Source organism: Terrapene carolina, unplaced genomic scaffold (assembly GCF_002925995.2).
Source record: "Terrapene carolina triunguis isolate 2854851 unplaced genomic scaffold, T_m_triunguis-2.0 Scaffold84, whole genome shotgun sequence".
Taxonomy (NCBI): Eukaryota; Metazoa; Chordata; order Testudines; family Emydidae; genus Terrapene; species Terrapene triunguis.
The window spans coordinates 12,120,760-12,141,295 of record NW_020664435.1 but is presented as its reverse complement, the minus strand read 5'-3'; the positions used below and the strand labels follow the sequence as shown (position 1 = coordinate 12,141,295).

At 41.3% G+C, this 20,536-nt stretch overlaps 1 protein-coding gene across 2 annotated transcripts in view; it reads right to left on the bottom strand.

Moving 5' to 3' along the window:
- The window catches only part of RFTN1 (raftlin, lipid raft linker 1), a 115,808-nt gene that overhangs the window by 15,540 nt on the left and 79,732 nt on the right, over positions 1-20,536 (bottom strand). The window contains exon 7 of one of the 2 annotated variants that reach the window (XM_024197900.2): positions 11,131-11,249. In XM_024197900.2, coding sequence (XP_024053668.2) covers positions 11,131-11,249 — 119 coding nt within the window. The remainder of the gene's footprint in view (positions 1-11,130; positions 11,250-20,536) is intronic. The other variant, XM_024197901.2, reaches the window with a different exon arrangement.

Here is a 20,536-nt window from a genome sequence, read left to right as displayed (position 1 = left end):
CTTATCTCCAGAGTTAGCCAGAAAAGATGATGGTAATACCCAGGACATGTATAAAGAATGAAACCAGAACATTTGCTGTGGCAGGCACGCTACTGGACAGCTGCAGGAACATGTAAAAGGAGCTGATTGAAAAAAATCCCTCTATCGCACAGTACCAGGAGCGGGAAAACTTTTGGGACTTAACAACAAAGGACATGCAAAGAGTGGCTCAGGACAGACAGAGCCTTGTTTGTGCCCTAAGCGATGACTGATGGTGCAGGAAGGATTCAGACTTCAGATTCAGCACCTGAGGGCTAAGATTATCAAAGACAGCCTTCCTGTTTCATCGAGAAATGTGACAAACATGTCAAAATCCGAGAGTAGTTATGGCAACCAGGAAGAGCACCACGACAACACAAATCACATTTGGCTGCTGCAGGAGCCGAACCATTTCAGCGATGCGCTGTCTCCTGCCACAGCCAGTTTTCTCAGCAGGCTCCCGCAGCGGCAAGACAATGAAACCCTATGGGATTTTGACCTATCTGACTTGTCAGACTTATGCATCACCTGTAGCAGATGATGTTATATTTCTCAACAGATGCTTAGAGAGAGAAAAGAACAGGTTAGGGTTCAACAAAATTAAAGCATTTATTAGTTCAGAAGGTTGAAGTGTATAAGAAAATTGAAGGGGAAGGATTAGGAAAAAAGGGTGGATAGAAATTGTTCTAAAGGTGGTTTCTGTTTTCCGTGTTAGTCTCATGGTGCCTTTCTATCCACCCTTTTTTCCTAATACCAGTCAACTGGGTTTTTAGCACCCATGAGAAAGCATGTCCACACCCTGCAGAGGTGCATACCTGGCCCTAGAATCACTTCCCTGGTCCTCCTTAACAGCTCTGATGGAAGTCACCCAATGCCTCTGTGGAATCAGCCAAAGTACCTCTTTCCAGGTCACCATGCCAATGATCTGCAGGCACACACCTCCTGCCCCATCCCAACTAGCTCTGTTCAGTGGTGGTAGGTAGGGGAGAGGACAGCAGCCTTTTTTCACCTTAAGTAATTTTTTTTTTTCAAGTGGAGCTCAAACTCCTCACTGGCAAATATAAGCACTAGCAGCTTCAAAACCAAGAGCCACAGAGGCACTAACATGGAAGGGCAAGAAGAGGCCACGATGTGTAATTGTATCACAACCGGAATTTATGTTCCACCTGGAACCATAGCTGACTAAGACACATGGGAATACACATCTTGATAATAAGCCTGAGTGTGGAACCATGCCAAAGTGTCACCGTTATGGTTCTTTCCAAAACAAAAAGCATCTAAATGCACAGTAAATTTTAGCACAATCTTGCCATGCACCAAAAATAATCTTATAGTAAATGTAATTTATATTCTTGTATTAAATGTAACTATTAATGTAAATATTAAGTTCAAATACAGAAGAGCATGAGATTAAACTACTGTAATCAGGATGTTTTTGAAGCTCAGGGTTAGTTAGATAGAAGCAGTAGAAAGTACATGACAGAACTCTAATGAAAAAGAAGGTGCACAAATAATACCCTGTATCAAACTGGGAGACATTTCATTCTGTGAAAGGGAGCAAAATTGTAATTAACTCACTTCCCACTCTCCTGTGGTTGGTAAATAATCTCTGATCACACCTTGAGTGTCAAAAAACCAGAACGCATTGAGCTGTGTTTTTCCCCTGATTTGCAGCACATAATAAGATTTCATTTTTATGTATAGTTTTGCTGTTTGGTTTCAACATTTCTTCCCCCCCATAGTCTCAGCTCATTAGAAAACTAGAAATTCCTAAAACTTGATTTTAAAAAAGGTAAAGATAATATCCAGGGCAAACCATACCACATACTGTATTAACAACATTAATTTTCTTCTACAGTTGCAGTTTTAGTCACCGAGCAACATAAAAAAAAAAGACTGCTAAGTTCTTGTCCGACTGAAAAAAATTCAGTCAAAATGATTTTTTTTTTAGTTAAGTAAATGTAGTTAGTTACAAGTGAGCCAACCTTGGTCACTGCCTAATGTATATTTTCTTGCAATGTGGAGACAAAACAGACCAAGCTTAAGGAATAAAAGATGGAGCATCCCATTAAATAAGTCTTAATAAAGCACTTAAGGCAAATCCGGATGAGCTGTGCACTGAAAGGAATGATAGGGTTTGGAGGTGGAGGAGGAATCCTGGCAATCAGGATGGGGAACAGAAACACAGACAAGTTGTAACTGTCCCCTGCTTCTCTGTGTGGGGAAATGGGTTGTCAATTATTTTTATCTATTATTTGTATTGCCGTAGCACCTAGAAGCCTCATAACCATATAGGGAATGCACACCCCTGTGTCAGATTCGGACAACCTGCCCCCAGACACACTGCAATTATGACTCTCTATAGCCCCATGGGAAGGGAAAGTGGGGAGAGCAGGATTTGCACCTCAGAAAAAGAGAGAGGAATAAAAATGTGTCTGGCTCGCTGAGAATAGGCTGGTGAAGGAATGTTTTATGTCCTCTGTGCATTATGAGGTGAAAGAATCCCTAATATGGAGTTGTTAATGATATTTCTGTTCTATTTTTGCACTCTTCCCATAAAGTTATTTGGGTTAATCATATAATATTATTGATCTATTTTAAAAAGATATTTATTGTTAGCAAAAGAGAAGTTGTGTGTTTGTGTATGGTACAGCAATAAAAGTTGAACTATCCTGCTCTCAGATTGGGATCTTCCTAAATGTCAGTACATAGCATAACAGAACATTGCTAATTTGCACTGACTGGGAAGTCTACTGTGGATTACCGGCTTTCTAAATTAGACACAGGTCCTGCAAACTCATCAGCTTGGGCAAACCTCTGCATCCATATACACTTCCAGTTGGTGTGAGTGATATCTACCCATGCAGATCAGTTTGCAGTATTCAGACATCAGTGAGTAACTACAACAAAATGACAGGGAGGCCTTGCACATTATTCTGGACAGGTGTAGTTCAGATAGTTCATGGTACGTGTGCACTGTGTATATTTTGAGAAAGTAACAATGCCTTAGTATAATCACTACAGCACATTGCTATGACAATTTAACTGAGAACAAGGGTGAGAGACTACCAGTTGTTTTGTAAGAATTATTGGATTTGCAGATTAGCTAAATGAAGATGAGCAAAATTCTGCTGTATCAGGTACATCTTCATCCCCCAGCTCCACTGTGCATGGGCCAAATTGCATGCTCATAAATGCACCCAAATGTCACAAGTCCAAAACTGTGTGTGCTGCTGAACAGTCTTAACACCTGTGTGCATGTCAACGGTAAATCTCCTCTCCTAGTGGGTTTTGTGGATGCAGATTCTAACCCCGACACATGCACACGTATTAGGATTGTTCAAGTGCTCACACTTGGTGTTTGCACCTGCAAAGCACAGGCACGTTTATGTAGAGATGCAATTTGCACAGTGGAGGATGAGTAGAGGCTCAGCTGTAAATACGGCTCTATGCGGCTAACACACCAATACAGTTCACTCGTCACTAGAAAGTGTCTTAGTAAATGTTTTAAACTAACATTTCAGTGGCAATTCTCACAGCCAGTACTGTGGGAAACTTTCACATTCTTGGCCATCGGGCATGAGAAATATAATCCAACAACTTTTTATCAGTATATCTTTTTTAAAACCAATTCATCTAGACCATAGAATGCATCTGGTGTATTTCAGTAGCTACATTCTTGTGACACCTGTTTAATTAGGCTCTACTAGACTCTCACATAGCTTCACTTTGGTACTGGTTCTACTATCTGTCAGTCAACAATTTTTGGAAAAAAATTAGCTCATTTATTGTTCAGGAACTGGTATCTCTGATGATAGCCAGGCACACTTCATAGCACACACTGTTCAATGTTGACCATTCAGCTTCCCACTGCAAGTCACCCAGGGTGAAATTCATCCCCCTGCCTGGACAAAGCCCCAATAATCAGCCTTTGTGATGACATCTCCACGAGTATGAAATTTACCACCACCCCTGTCTTTAGGCAGTCCACAGAGCTAAAGAGCAGACCCTTCACCATCACTATTCCAGTCGATGGAAGAGCAGCCATTGCCCTCCTCTATGCAGGGTTGGGGCCACTGGATATGTAGTCATGGATCCCCTGGCCTGCCTCCAAAGATCCCTCCAACATACTGGCCTATTCAGAGTTAGTCTGGAGGAGGGGGATGAACAGCATTCAATTCCCTGTGCAGCTGCTTCACTCCCATCTCCACTGCATGGCTTAAAAGGACCTGCTGAGGGAATGGAAATGAATTTGTGCCTTTTTGGTTCTTTATGAAATATAAAGAAGGGCTAGAAGAGTTTTTTTCCTGCTTGTTTCCAGACTAGAAATTCAGGTCTGCGTCTGCCCTTCCCTATTTTTCCTTGAAGACTCTATGGATGAGTGGAGAACTAACAGGTTTATGACAAGATCACAAATACCAAAACAAAACATGAGTGAGAGGGAAAGTGATCATTATTAAGACTGTCTAAAATTCTGTATTTTGTCTGCTTTTGGCAACACCTATTTAACTCAAGCCCCCTATCAGCGGACAGAAGAAATACTGTCTTTGTTAGAACTTTAACATTCCTGTTCCTACAGTCAAGGGCTGAAAAAGGTCTGAATCCACATTTCTAGATTCCCCAACTAAGACCTCCAGCAAAACCAAGGGAAGATCAGACTTGGCATTTTTGTTATATTTTTAAGATAAGAAACAAACATTACAAAAAAAAAAAAACCCTTTAAAAAAACCCAATCCCTTTCCCCAAGCTTTTTATCTGTATATACATAATAAAGGAGCAAAACAAGGACAAACCGCCAATATTTTCCCCACTGAGCAATTACTTTTATGTGGTACAGGACTTTTACAGGACTGAATTTAGTACTCATCACCTTCAACCTTCCTGCTACTCTAGTCATGGGTCTATCTCGTGACCACAGACTGACAAGTGTAACAAAGTGAGGAGATCAAGCCCACCAAACTCACTGGAATCTGAGGTAGATCAGATTTAAAACCAAATTAAGGCCAGATGTCCAGAGAAATTTCCAGAAAGAGCACTGAATTAAGGAAACTTGTCACCCAGGCAGCTGAAAGAAATAACTTTGTTTTGTCTATTGGAGTAGGTACCACATTATGAACATTTACCACACCTATTGCTGATACTATATCACATTACTTCCATTCTACCAGACACTGCAACATCACAATATATCTGGGAGCTTATAGTTTAATTTGAGTCAACACGCTGCAGACATAGAAGAAAAAAAATATTGAAGCGAAAGCTAAAGATGCACAGTGGGGAAATATCCTTTAGTCAAGGAAAATATTTTCAGAATGAATGTTACTCACTAGTGAGCAACAATGCAAATATTTGAAATAATTGTTTATAGCACTTCATCTGAATGAAGCACGGGGTTAATTTGTCAACATGTTCTGTTTCTTGGGTACAGGAAAGAGAAGGTGACACATTAGAGTTGGGGAGAAGGGAAACCAGACAGTCTTTGATTAATCAGAGCTGCCTACCCAAATTTGCCTGCACAAGCAGAATTAAAACCATGAAAGAAGTTTTAATGCTAGAGCTCACAGACTGTAGTGAAAATAATGTGGCCTGACATTTTTAGTGTTAAAGCAATAGGGTCGAGGGAAACATTTAGTCATTAAGAGTTCTCTGGTCATTTGCACAGATACCAGAGTTCTGTTCTGTCTGAGTGGAAACAGTTAAATAACTCAGAACTATTACATCCTGTCGGTTGCTTGGCGGACCGCATACTGTGACAGCTGCAAGCTTTACATCCTCTTGCAAACTGACATTTTATACACATACCAAGTGTTCAGCTTGTTCTCACTATTAGACTTGGAAGCATTACTGTTGTTTAATAGCAATTAAACAGGCAATATTTTCTCTGTAGAGAGGCATGCCAATTCCCCCTCATTTGCCTTTATGATGATTGGAAAAGTTTACCTTTTATTTAGTCTCAGTAGATTCACTGATCTTTGTAAAGCACTTTGAGATCTGCTGATGCAAATCACTGTATAAAAGCGGGGTATTATTATCTTTTTATTTATTACTTTATTATTGATGGTACTGAAAGATATATGGCATCTTTTCTTTCATAGTTGCGGCTGGATTTTTTTAAATTGGAGCACAGTTAAAGAAACAACATATTTGATAAGCCAGTTCACATCCCCAGAAGGAGCACACAAACAAGGGAAGTTGGATAAGCTCTCCAGAAATTACTCTGAAATGTACATGTAATTCTGATTCCATCCCCAAAATTCTGAAGCGTCAAGATAAGCAGGTCTGATATAAGCCCAAAATGAGAGTCAATTTATCCATGAATTTCTGACTGTCCATGAATGTTTCTTCCATCTGCCTGGAGCAAGACAGACATGTTCTAACAGGATGGAATTTTAGAAAAGATGAACATAACCTACAATGCACCAACCATGAGCTTGCATAAGCATGAGAAAGTCTGGATTAACCAGACACTTCACCCCTCTGGAAAACTCTGCTGATGATTCTCTGGTGTATCTGTAGTAGAAGCAAAGCGCTTATTAAGGTTCCAGATAACTCCATTGTGTCTCAATGAGTTCTGTCATCCTTGAACCTAAAGTCCCTCTCTCTCCAGCTGTGATCTAATCTTCCTCTCTGCCGCTTGATGTCCCTGCATTTGTCTGTGAACAAAGGTGAATTCTAAGAACATCTGGCTGGGAGACAGTTTGGTCTACTGGACAGAACACTGGTGTAGGAGTCAGGCAGCCTGGGTTCTAACTAGAAATGGTTGTGAAATTTTCAGTAAATATTTTTTTTTTGGTCAGAAAATGTTTATTCATTGAAACACATTGGCTTTGACAAAGCTTTCTCAGGTCCAGGATGGACTTTCTGGTAGAAATCACAGAGAGAGACTCATTCCAGAACAGCCAGCAGCCCAGTGGTCAGGGCACTCATCTGAGACATAGGAGAGGCAGATTTAATTCCCTGCTCTGAATTAAGCAGACTTGAACTGGGATCCTTCCACATACCAGGGGAGTGCCCTAATCATCAGGCTACAGAGTCAATCTTGCTGACCCAGTGAATATTTAACTATTTATATAAGTGGAAAAGTTCCACCAAGAAAGATGGAGAAGAGAGCGAGAGACTAACTCTAAAAGCCCGAGAGATTAGGGCACTTGTCTGGGATGTGGATATCCATGCTTTGAAGCAGGCAGAGCAGAAACTTGAACCTGGATACCCCATATTCCAGGATGAGTACCCTAATCACCACCCTAGGTGTTGGTGTGTCTCTCATTCTCATAAAAGTTTGTTCTGATGGGAAATGAAAACAAAGGTCAAAACCTCAAAATGTTTCTGAATTCTGAGTTTTCCAGCCATTTCCAATTCCAATACCATCTCTTCCACTGACTTGCTCACTTCCCCTCTCTGCCTCTGTTCCACCCTCCACTGTCTACCTTGTCTATTTAGACCAGTAGCGGGCAACCTGCGGCCTGGCGGGGTAATCCGCTGGTGGGCCGTGAGACATTTTGTTTACATTGACCGTCTCCAGGCACAGCTGCCTGCAGCTCCCAATTGCTACAGTTCACTGTTCCCAGCTAATGGGAGCTGCAGGAAGCAGCGTGGGCCGCAGGGATGTGCTGGCCGCCACTTCCCGGAGATCCCATTGGCCGGGAATGATGAACCGCGGCCACTGGGAACTGCGGGCGGCCGTGCCTGCAAACGGTCAATATAAACCAACTGTCTTGCAGCCCACCAGCGGATTACCCTGATGGGCCACGTACGGCCAGTGGGCCGCAGGTTGCCCACCACTGATGTAGACTATAAGCTCTTCAGGGCTGGGACTGTCTCTTAATGCGTTTGAACCTAGCATAGCGGGGCCCCAATCTCAGTTGCAGACTCTATGGAAAACAATAAGAATTATAGGAATACTAATACTGGGCTAAGTCTCTTAAGGGAAAGGATGTCATGGATAGCCAGCTTACATGGCTTCCCAACAAACCTCTGAGATACTTTTCTAGCTATGTGATAAATTCATTGGTTCTCAATCTTCTTGAATTGGTTTGGATGCAAGAGTTTCTTAGGATCAGCACAAACATAAAGAGCAGGATTGCCAGGAAGCATCCAGGTCATCCTGATCTCTCAAATTACATCAGGTGATGATCTAACCATGGCACCTGAGTTATATATACCTAGATCCACCCAATTCAAATCCACATCCTACCCAGTTAATGACCTATCTTACAACCAAGTCAAGGGAACTGCATCAGGGATTAATTTAGCCCAGCCAGTGTGTACCCCATCTGATGTGCATGTTACCTGCTGTATGAGAACTGTTGATTTTAACGCCTAGTGTACTACAGTTATGCCTGGTTTTCCTTCTATATCCTGAATAATGCTGCCTGCAAAGAGCCTATCTTACTCTGCCTTTTGATGAAGTGTTTGCTCAAAAGGATTAGTTAGCCCTAGAAAAGACAAAAAAAATAATTAATTAATATATCTGAAAACGTTTTTGTACTCAAGAGACTTGGAGAAACTGTCCAATTAGCCCTGGCTCCAAAGTCCATCCCAAAGATGTTCTATGAAGAACCACTACGTCTGACAGATGATTACAAAGGCAAAATGTGAGAGGTAAAAAGGCAACAGCACACCCTGGATACGGATATGCGTGGCATTCTTTTAGGTCAGTCATTTCTGCTTGTTGGCCCACTGGCCTCTGAAATGTGTTCATTCTTGCCTTTTATAAAAAGTCTTTTGAATAGTTTCCCCTCCTTCAGAAGTCACTTCCAATTTTCACTTCTCAAAAAAGTCTTAGATGGTTTGGGGGGAGTATTCTCATGCCTCAGCCAGTGAGGAAAACCTAACCCAAAAGTCTATCAAGATAAACTATCAAGTGATATAATCAATAAGAAGAGAATACACTTGCCACAATCCAACTGAAGCAAATGCTATAAATGTCTAAAATATTATACCGCAACAATAGTAAAGAAAATATATAGTTTTAAGGCTTTTACCTTGAAAGAAACCAATAAGACCTCCAAAGCTTCCTGTGGAAATTCACAAGATGAGTATTTATTGTTTCCTCTGAGTTGCCTGATACTTAACACCCAAAACAGTTAAAATTGATGAAAACCAAAGTAAAGCATTTTTATAGCAAGAAAGGCTTTGTAGCTTTCAAAGGGTTTTAATTGTTTATATATCCTCTCTTTAACAATTCAATTTATACAACTGGAATATTTATCAGGAAAAAGGTCAAGCTCTTTCAAAAATACACCTCTACCTCGATATAACGCTGTCCTCGGGAGCCAAAAAAATCTTACCGCGTTATAGGTGAAACCGCGTTATATTGAACTTGCTTTGATCCACCAGAGTGCGCAGCACCGCCCCACCGGAGCACTGCTTTACCGCGTTATATCCGAATTCGTGTTATATCGGGTCGTGTTATATCAAGGTAGAGGTGTAAATGTTGAAATAACTTGGTGTTAAAATGCATTCTTAAAGCACAGACAGGCTGGACTGTACTTAGTCCCTATGTGGGAAAGCAAGACAGGGGAGGTCAGAAAGAACCTGTCTCCCTAACTCTTACACTTATATAAGCACATAAGGGCTGAGCACAGTTTTATTGCGTGATCCTGAGTATGAGGACTGCTTTTGTGTAGCACTGTTACAAGCAGCAGTCACCTGAAAACTGGAAAGGCGTAGGCAAGGCCATGGCTGTATTCCCCTCCTTACCCTGGAAAGGAGCATATGCTGCAGCTTCTGTAAGAATTTCTGGAAGGGCACTCCCTAAGAACACCTGGAGGCATAGTGCACAATTAGGATAAGATGCCTCTGTGAGATGCAATGGCTCACAGGCACTCTTTGCAAGGCTCTGTCTTAATGCCACAATTGAGCCCTAAAAATGTGCAAAAAATATCCTGTTAACTTACTTTCAAGATTATAACTATCTGTATTAAGAGTGAACGTAAGACACAAATTATTTATTCAGACACATTTAGCCACAAGAGGACCCACCACTAGCTGGTTAACAGAATGCCTGTATTGTTCTTTGATAAGATCTCTGAACATTACTGTATGGCCATTTTATTTCACTAAGCCACAAGTCATCCCTTGATAACCACTAAAATCAGTAGTGCTTAACTTTTAGTTGGTTGGATTTTTACATATTTAAACCGGTGGTTGCCCAACATTTTTTGTTATGCATACTTTTTGTTTAAGCCTCTCTCAGGATTTTATACCCTTTTACTCTATATAGCAAACTAGAAGTTTAGTCATTATCTTTTTAAATACATAATATTTTTTTCTGGCAGCACTGAAATAGACACAAAAAGCAAATTAAAGTAAAAATGTGGGTAATAATACAAATGCATTGTTCCATTTGACGCTTCATTTTAGATGCAAAGAATTCTGAAGCTCAGTTTAGTTGAACTAGTTTTGCCTGCAACTGGAGATATACACCTTTGGGCCTGATCCAAAGAGTCTTTCTAGTGACTTCATAGCAATAAGGTGATATGCTGCATGCTTAGTTTTTCTGCACTCTGTTCTCATTTCTCTCCTTTAATCTGCGAACACTCAACTCTGGTTAGTGCTGACCGGCATTCTGGCCAAAGATGCATCTCTACTCATACCTTGTCAGTTCTTTTTGTGTTGGCCAGAGAGATCACTACAAAGCGAATTACTAGTTATTATGTGTACTCATGGCATCTATATCTATCTAAGATTTTTTTAGTATCACTACCCCCGTGATGAATGTAATGTTAGAACTTGAGCTAGCATTTGTGATTATGTTGCCATGACAACTGATGGAGATTCTCGTTATAGTTCATGTAGCAGAGGCATATATTTTTGGAACAGAAGGGTCTTGAGTTCTATCTGTCACCAACACTCATGCCCCTCAAACAGTTTAGCTGAGAATTGCAATGTACAACACAGGAAACATATCTTATCAAGCCACGTATGCATCCCACTTATGGTTAACTTACCATATCATATTTTCAAGCCCTCTTTCCTTTACCTCAGTAACACATGTGGTATTTCTGAAGTATGTGAAAGTCTACTACACCATCTTGACAGCTTGTGATTTAGAAAAATATTACAATACCATGAGGGTGAAAACCAAATTATAGTAAATGATATACTTACTTCTAGGACAGTCCATTGTTCCACAACAATCGCATCATAGCCCTGTATAGTTTTACTGTCTTCCATAGAAAGATCTTCAAAGACAAACACTCCATCTATCAAGCCCTGCATGGAATCTGCTAAAACAAGAGGTTTCTGTAAGCTGCACAGTAGACACCTTACACACAAGCAAGGCATTTTACTTTGTTAATGATCAAAATCTGATCTTTTCCCCCAGCATGTTAATAAAAAAGGACACAGGCAGAGACCCCCATACATTACAGTTCAGCTAAAGTGAATGAGACTAATTCATCTTGTAGTTTTAAAGAATACCCTTGATTCTGTAAGAGCAAGTTTCATGATCACTTATGTGTTAATGTGTTTATTTTCAACAACATAACTACTTCAGTTTGAACATGCCAAATGAAATATGCCCACGTTAGGCCCCAAACCAATGGGACTGCTCACATGCTTAAAGTTACACACATACTTTCATGCTTATGGATGACGACCATATGACATAATATTTATTGCCAAATTTTCACAGGCCTCATTATTTATGCTTACAATATTAACGAATACATCCACTTGTCCACACAAGTCATGTAATCCCACATGCACTTGCAAGTGCAATTACCTGATCTACATGCACAAAGTAACTATTAGCATATGCAAATTAAGGATTATGTGTGAGCAAAGATGTGCTCACAACTATTGCACGAATTATGAAAGTATTTTGGTCACTAGGGCCAGTAACCCCCACCCCTTCTCAGTCATATATATAACTGAATGTTCAGCCAGTCTCTTGGTTTTCATAGATCATTAGTAAGTAATTTTAGCAGCATGTTCTCCCAGGCCTTAGTCATGTACTCATAAGCAGAAGTCACTAACCAATTCTTTTCTTTAGTGTTTTTCAGTATATGCTCCATTAAGGAGCTATTTTGTAAGATACACAATTGAGAAGCAATTGAGTTACTGTTCCTTGTAAGATAAATAATCTAAATTATGAAACAATCAACATATATTTCAAAAACAATCACAAAAGATTACTCCGTGTATGCTATAACATACTGTGAATTATTTTTACATTGCTTAATAAAACATGTTTTCAGCCAGCCTGCCTTAAAATAGCTCCTAAATAACACATTTATTTTGGATGACTAATTATAAAGGACCTTGCGCATGTTCTCCCCTTCCCCCTCCCCCAAAATGACATTTTATAGCATAGTTTCTTTTCATTTTAAATGAAATTATTTTCTGCACATGGCCATGATTTGTTGTTTTGCAGTGGAACCAGATATGCCAAACCAATAGATCACACAGAGCTGATATGACAGTTAATGAAAATCACACACATCCAAAGAAAAGCAAACCTAGTGATGGATTCTCCATAGAAGAGTGACTTCATGGGCATATTTTGTTCAGTAAACCTGTTATTAAAAGATTTTAGTTTTTGTCATATTTGCTACTGGAAATATTGCAGGTAAACCATACAAATTAGAGCTAGAAAAGACGTTTTCAGTTTGAGCCAATGCCTATATTTATTGTCTAGTGCAGGGGTGGCCAACCTGAGCCTGAGAAGGAGCCAGAATTTACCAATGTACATTGCCAAAGAGCCACAGTAATACATCAGCAGCCCTTCACCAATCAGTGCCTACCCCCCCTCCCCCGCAATCAGCTGTTTCACATGCGCAGGAGGCTTATGAGGGGGAGGGAGAAGGGGGCAGGAGCGAGGACATGCAAGGCTCAGGGGAAGGGGCAGGGGCCTTGGGGGAAGGGGTGGAGTGGGGGCAGGGCTTGGGGCAGAGCAGGGGGTTGAGCAGTGAGCACCCCCACCACATTGGAAAGTTAGCATCTATAGCTCCAGCCCTGGAATCAGTGCCTAGGTAAGGAGCCGCCTATTAACCTCTGAAGAGCCACATGCGGCTCCAGAGCCACAGGTTGGCCACCCCTGGTCTAGTGCCTTGTCAAGGCTTCTATCATTTCCTTTAGTTGGGGTCTTTATTCATCTACATTTACCTGGAGGGAACAGAAACTATCCACACAGCATTTCTTTGACAATTACACTAACATGAATGAAGAGCTCACAACCCATTTGGACAAAGGCAGTGGCCTTCTTTTAAAGGCCAATGATAAAACCATGGGCTCAACTGCTGAGGGCCAGAGGGGGGCTTCTTGAACCTTCTTCTCCCTTTGTGCATCATTCTAGACAGAAGCCAGGCACAATCTGGCTCTATGTCTTTTGAAGATATTACTTCGGGGGAACGTCTCACATATTCAGATTATTATGGTAAAATGTAAAGCCCAGGTTTTTAGCAAGCCTTCAATACTGCAAGCTGTGTCCACAATTACACGGTGAAGAACTGCAGGTGTAGGCATTTGCACCAGTTATTGTACCTATTTACATGCTGAATTACTTTTTTTTTTTTTTTAAGATTCAATCAAATCATTAGGCTCTAAACGAGTGCAACTGCAGGTGCAAATTATTCACACCCAAAATAATGAAGGCTATTTTTGTAAGCTTAGGCCTAAAGAAGAAATATGTAAGCATCCTGTTAGTGATTTCTTTTAGGATTCTGTTGGGAGACCAAAAGCACCAAGGAACCATGCCATTTTCCTCACTTACCTCTGTCTCCACACCCCCAATGACTCTCTGCAATCCCTTTTAGAATTAAAAAAGGCTGCCAAGAAGCTTGGGTTGATTGATTAAAAAAGGGAAAAAAGGAGAATCTGGTCCCTGGAAAAATCATGGAGCAGGTCCTCAAGGAATCCATTTTGAAGCACTTGGAGGAGAGGAAGGTGATCAGCAACAGTCAGCATGGATTCACCAAAGGCAAGTCATGCCTGACCAACCTGATTGCCTTCTATGATGAGATAACTGGCTCTGTGGATAAGGGGAAAGTGGTGGACGTGATATACCTTGACTTTAGCAAAGCTTTTGATACGGTCTCCCACAGTATTCTTGCCAGCAAGTTAAAGAAGCATGGATTGGATGAATGGACTATAAGGTGGACAGAAAGCTGGCTAGATTGTCTGGCTCAGTGGGTAGTGATCAACGGCTCGATGTCTAGTTGGCAGCGGTATCAAGCGGAGTACCCCAGGGGTCGATCCTGGTGTCGGTTTTGTTCAACATCTTCATTAATGATTTGGATGATGGGATGGATTGCACCCTCAGCAAGTTCGCGGATGACACTAAGCGGGGGCGGGGGTGGGGGGGTGTAGAGGTAGATATGCTGGAGGGTAGGGATAGGGTCCAGAGTGACCTAGACAAATTGGAGGATTGGGCCAAAAGAAATCTGATGAGGTTCAACAAGGACAAGTGCAGAGTCCTGCACTTAGGATGGAAGAATCCCATGCACTGCTACAGGCTGGGTACTGACTGGCTAAGCGGCAGTTCTGCCAAAAAGAACCTGCAGATTACAGTGGATGAGAAGCTGGATATGAGTCAACTGTGTGCCCTTGTTGCCAAGAAGGCTAATGGCATATTGGGCTGCATTAATAGGAGCACTGCCAGCAGATCAAGGGAAATGATTATTCCCCTCTATTCGGCACTGGTGAGGCCACATCTGGAGTATTGCATCCAGTTTTGGGCCCCCCACTACAGAAAGGATATGGACAAATTGGAGAGAATCCAGCAGAGGGCAAGAAAATGATTAGGGGCTGGGGCACATGACTTATGAGGAGAGGCTGAGGGAACAGGGCTTATTTAGTCTGAAGAACAGAAAAGTGAGGGGGGTTTTGATAGCAGCCTTCAAATACCTGAAGGGGGGCTCCAAGAGGATGGAGCTAGGCTGTTCTCAGTGGTGGCAGATGACAGAACAAGGAGCAATGGTCTCACATTGCAGGGGGAGAGGTCTAAATTGAATATTAGGAAAAACTATTTTATTTGAGGGTGGTGAAGCACTGGAATGGATTACCTAGGGAGGTGGTGGAATCTCCATCCATAGAGGTTTTTAAGGCCTGGCTTGACAAAGCCCTGGCTGCGATGATTTAGTTGGTGTTGGTCCTGCTTTGAGCAGGAGGTTGGACTAGATGACCTCCTGAGGTCTCTTCCAACCCTAATCTTCTATGATTCTAAGCTTGATCTGTACATTCTGTCAGATCAAAACACTGGACTTCAAACTAGACAAACTGGACTACAAAGCAATGTCCAAAAGGCACCTCTTTTTTGGGCTCAAGTGGGTCACTCTGTTCAAACAAGAAAGGAAATTTCTGTTAATAAATAACTAACAAGCTGACTAAGGAGCTGGGGTACAGGTTAGAAAATGTGGAGACTCGGACAAGCGTTCACTATATGCACATGGAGTATCTTGTATATTTCATTAAAAAATGGCACTTGTAGGACTTAGATTTAGATGCAGAATATGACCCAATTTATGTAGAAAGTTCACATGCCAAATCTACGTCCGGCAACAGAATGAATGGCAAAGCTCAAACAAACACTTTAATTTTTTAAGACAGGAATCCGAGGAAGGGACTCAAGGCTGATATTTAAAAGACCTAGATTCCACCCCAGACTCTCAATCTGACTCACTCTGTGACTTTAGGCAAGTCACTTAACCTCTCATTTACTCCATCTATAAAATGGGGATAATAATGCTTGCTTTTGCAAAAGCTCTGAGAGCTACAGATACAAAACATTATGTAAGTGCAAGGTTTTAATATTACTTATTACTATTCTATTTTAGCAGTGAGACAGAAGAGGGAAGGTATATATAAGGAAAATATCTGCCTGTACCTAGAAGTATGCCCCCACAATTCAGAGCAAATATTAGGAAAACCTCATTTTATTGCGCCTTCCTGGCACTGGGAGCAGCAGTTTGTCTATTCTATCTGGGCCAAGCTGCACAACATCTTTGCATAAAGCAACCATCTTTTTTGCGGGGGGGGGGGGTGGAGAGGGGAGAAGAGGGGAACACCACAGATAAACAGTTACACTACTTGAAATTCAAAAAAGCACCAGCTGTAGACAATATCAGAGGCAATGAAGCAGCATCAAAAGAGAGCCACTAGCCAGATTACCACATTGTCGTACCAAAAACAGAGGAAGGGGGTTCAGTGAAGCTGAATAAATACACTAAGGGATAAATAGAACCATGTAAAGTAGTGGAAAAAAATAAAAATGGAATGCATAGCAATAAAGCTCCAAAATCCTGCGGCATGGATTTATTTCACTTCTCAAACCTTGGAAATGGATTTTCCACATCTGTGACTCCGTCTGATAAGTTTGGCATGGAACAGATTTACATGGAGTTAATGTTGTATGTGTTTTTGATTGAAGTTTTTGAAAAGATACGAGTTTTTGAAACCACAGAGACAGAATAACCTCTTCTGTTAAAAGGAACAGATCTGGTCACCCCTTAACTGTTAGGATGCCCAACAGGCGATCATAATGGCAGGGATAGCCAAGAAATAAAGTGTTGTAGATGAACTAACAATACACTGGTCTAAATCATACAAGAGAAAGGTTATATGTGGTAGTAGATGCTTTGTGCAGGTTATGTGTACTCTAGTCTATACAAAAATCCAATAAAATACATTTTCATACACTTGCATAAGTGGAACCTCCACCTGCTCACCCACCCATGCTTGAGGGTTCAAAACAAACCAGCACACACGTCTGAGCCCACTCTGAAATCATCATGTGTCCCTCATTCCACTGCATATTAATCTACTCATGCACAATTCACAGCATTCACATATGTAAATAAACAGTATGCGGGGCCTGGATCAGTGTTCATGTCGCACTCCTCATCAGTACCTGGCCCAAGCCACGGAAGCTAATGATCCAACCAGCGGACCAAATTCGGTGATAAATCCTGGTCACATGTCACCTGAGGCACATTGCGCAGACGCTAAGAAGAAGCTAAACAGTATGCACCCCTTTGAAAATTAGTCTATCGTTGGCTGAGCTTGCAAGAGCATACACTCAGCCTGATGGCATTTTCTTGGCTGTCTACAATGCAATAACTTCTGAACCCCATCTTTGACCAATTCCAGAATTTCAGGGAATGTTTCAGGTATCAAAGGGCAGAACCCTATTGATTTGGGAGAGAAAATCAGAAAACTGGAAGGGGAGAAATGGGGGACACACAGAGCCCCTGGCATCTGTTTAGCAGAGCCACAGCACTCTGTAATTATCTATGGATCAAAAACATCAGTTGATAGAACCCATCAAAAACCTCTAGCATAGCAATATCCCTATCTCATTTCTTCCTGCCCTCTCAATAGCATTTAACATGTTGACACCCTGAATGACTTATCTCTCAGATAGAAAGAAGAGAAATAATAATGGTGGGGGGATGGGGTGCATGGGGAAGAAGAGGTGCCCTGGTATGTGGTGGAAGGAGGGTAGAGGTAGGCATGTGTATCCACATAGAGCATGTGGCATTGGTAGAGAAAGGGGGACCCTGAGATGGAGTTGGAGGGAAGAAGAATGTATGGGGTATAGACTCATTGCCATGGGGGGAGGTGGGAATGGGGGACACCTGATACTGCTGGCATATGGGAAGGGGAAGAGGGAGTTGCAGGGAGTCCCTGAAATAAAGGGCGATGCAAAGGAGACACACAGGGCGCTTGTGGGCAGGGGAAATGGAGGGATGCAAGGAGTCCCTGGAGTGTACTATGAGCTCCACCTATTGAAGCTACTAAAGGTACGTCTACACTTCGAGCTGGAGTTGTAAATTCCAGCTCAAGGAGATATAACCACACTAGCTCTGATCGATCTAGTGCACTAAAAATAGAGTGTGGCCAGAGTGGCATGGGCAGCAGGAGGGGCTAGACACCAGGGCTTCGGCGGCTGGGGGTCCTTCAGTGCCGCGGAAGACCCGGAGCGCCGCCGGGTATTCGAATCGGGCCCCGCAGGTGCTAAAGCCGGCCCTGCTAGACACCCCAAGCACATTCCCAGCATCTTGGACAGTTATGTACTTGGGTTGGCTAGCCCATCCTGCCGCTTGCACTGTCACAGCTACACTCTATTTTTAGCACACTAGCTTTATCAGAGCTAGTGTGGGTATGTCGCCATGAGCTAGAATTTATATCTTCAGCTCAACATTGTAGATATACCCTAAGTATATACCCTAATGTGCAAGCACATGTGTGTTCTGGGACAGAACCATCATGTCTCAAGTCTAGAAAAATAGCCATCCAAAACTTTGTAGGCCCCTCAACAAGACTCTCTTTAAAATTCCTACAGTAGTCTGCAATAGTTACACCATCTACCATGCCAGCAGTTTAACGTCTCCCTGATTCCTGTGTGTTTTTCTCATCTTTCAATAATCTCTTCATTAGTGTGATTAATCTCTTGGAAGTCAGGGTATTACATTCACCCAGTTAGTTCTCAAATACTAAGTTAGCAAGCCCTGTGTTGCAATCAAACATTGGGCCATTTCCATTAGCAACAGTTCATTGGGCCACACAGCTGGTCATGCTATTAAAACAAACCATGTTTCGATTTTGTCTGGTTCATGGTGTCATTTTCCTCTCCATCCTCTTAGCTCATGCAACTTCATTCTTTCTCAGAGTGAAGGCTCAGAATACAAAGGTTAAATCACCCTCCTTCACCAGCAAATGGTCCATTATCACTGCATTTTTTATTAAGGTAAAGATTCTCCCCCACTGTTCACAAAAAGCTATTTTCACTTGGCTGTATAAATATTTGATGCAGGTCTGTTGGCAAAATGCTGCTGTAACGTTCTTGCTTGTGATTTAAACGAAGGGTATGGAAAAAGATTCCTTATTTTATCATGACAGCTATACTAGTGGGCAACACTAGCAATTTTCCCACTGCTGTCTTTGAACTATTAAGCTACCTCATCTATGATGCTAACCTTTATGTTGTTATTGTTTTTACTGAGTAAAACATACTGTTATAAACTCTACTTGGTGCGTGATCTGTGTGTTAGCCTTTGGATGAGCTCTCTCTCTCTCTCTCTCACACACACACACACACACACACACACACACACACACACACACACACAGCATAAGTGACAAGAATCCCAGCCACATTAGCTAATTATATAGGAAAATAACAGGCCAAATGCATCCCTGAGCCAACTCCACTGAGGTCAGTACAGCCACACTAGCAATGACTATTGCCCAGTGTGACCAGTGACATCGCAAACATTTTGTTTTTCCAAGCAATTCTTCTATTTTTTTTTAAACATTGTAGATATTTTTTAAAAGTTCAAAAGTTGGAAATTCAGAGTTAAGGTAACAAGCAAATGTAGTAAATCTAAGAATTTAGAGGACTGTACATCAACAAAAAACTTAAACAACATCAAATCTGGAAATACTCATCTAAAGTATCAAACACCAGTATCAAACAAACTTAACTCTGACCCTATTTGCCTTCATCTAGCCTCTTCTTACTGGTGGAAGAATTGCACTAGCTGTCACATGAAAATCTTTGTATATTATATATGAATCACAAAAATATGGTCTTTTGTTCTCCAATGACATAACCTGCAGCTACATTTCCAACCTTCCTCAGGTACAGGAGGATTTCAAGCCCATCTTAGAAGGGCGATTAGAATATGGAGGGACCATAACTCATTAGTTCTGGATGAATATAGAAAATTTGACTTCTGATCTGTGTTTGGAATATGAGGTTTCAGACTAATACTGGGAGAGTAAATGGATAAAGTCAAGTGCTATCATCTCATGGAGAAGCAGGGACACCTAGATGTTGTAGTCTTTGACCTTTACCATGAAGGTAGTAAAAGGGCAGGCCTCTATCTGCTACGGAGTGGGTTTAGCCACAGTTTATACAGTGAAGGTCTATGGACCGGAATTGAAAGCGATCAAGGATAAACGGCAGAGTTAAGGATGGTGTTGGTACAATACTGACTATTTCTAAGCCTCGTGACATTTAGGTTGAGTCAACAACAATGTTCTAAATTCATTATTTCCATACTTTTTTCTTGATTTTCAAACTTTTTGCTTTCACAATAATAAAATTCTAATAATATTGCAAATTAATGGTCTGTTTACAACCTTTATTCTAGCTTAACTCTGGATCTGGCCATTTTTACACAATTCTAAACTAACTATACTATTCTGTTTGTTTAGAAAATAAACAACATTTAAGATTCACCCTCTAATCCCTCTTCACTGCTGTGTGTAGGCATTTTCCAAGCACTCCAACATAGTATCTGAGTGCATGAACCTCCCCCAGAGCAATATTATGTAAAAGCACTTTTAATGTTTAAATAACAAAAGAATACTTTTCATATGCTGTGTTTAACAGTACACTGATGAGGGGCCAGGAATAAATACTTGCATTAAAAAGCAGACATAATTGGGCATATCAGGCTCAGTGACTCATACTTTATAAATTGCAATTTTTATATACACAAAATAAATGACCATTTGTTTCTAAGCAAGTTAACTACCAATTACAGGACTTGCCAGGAAGCTCTGAGAA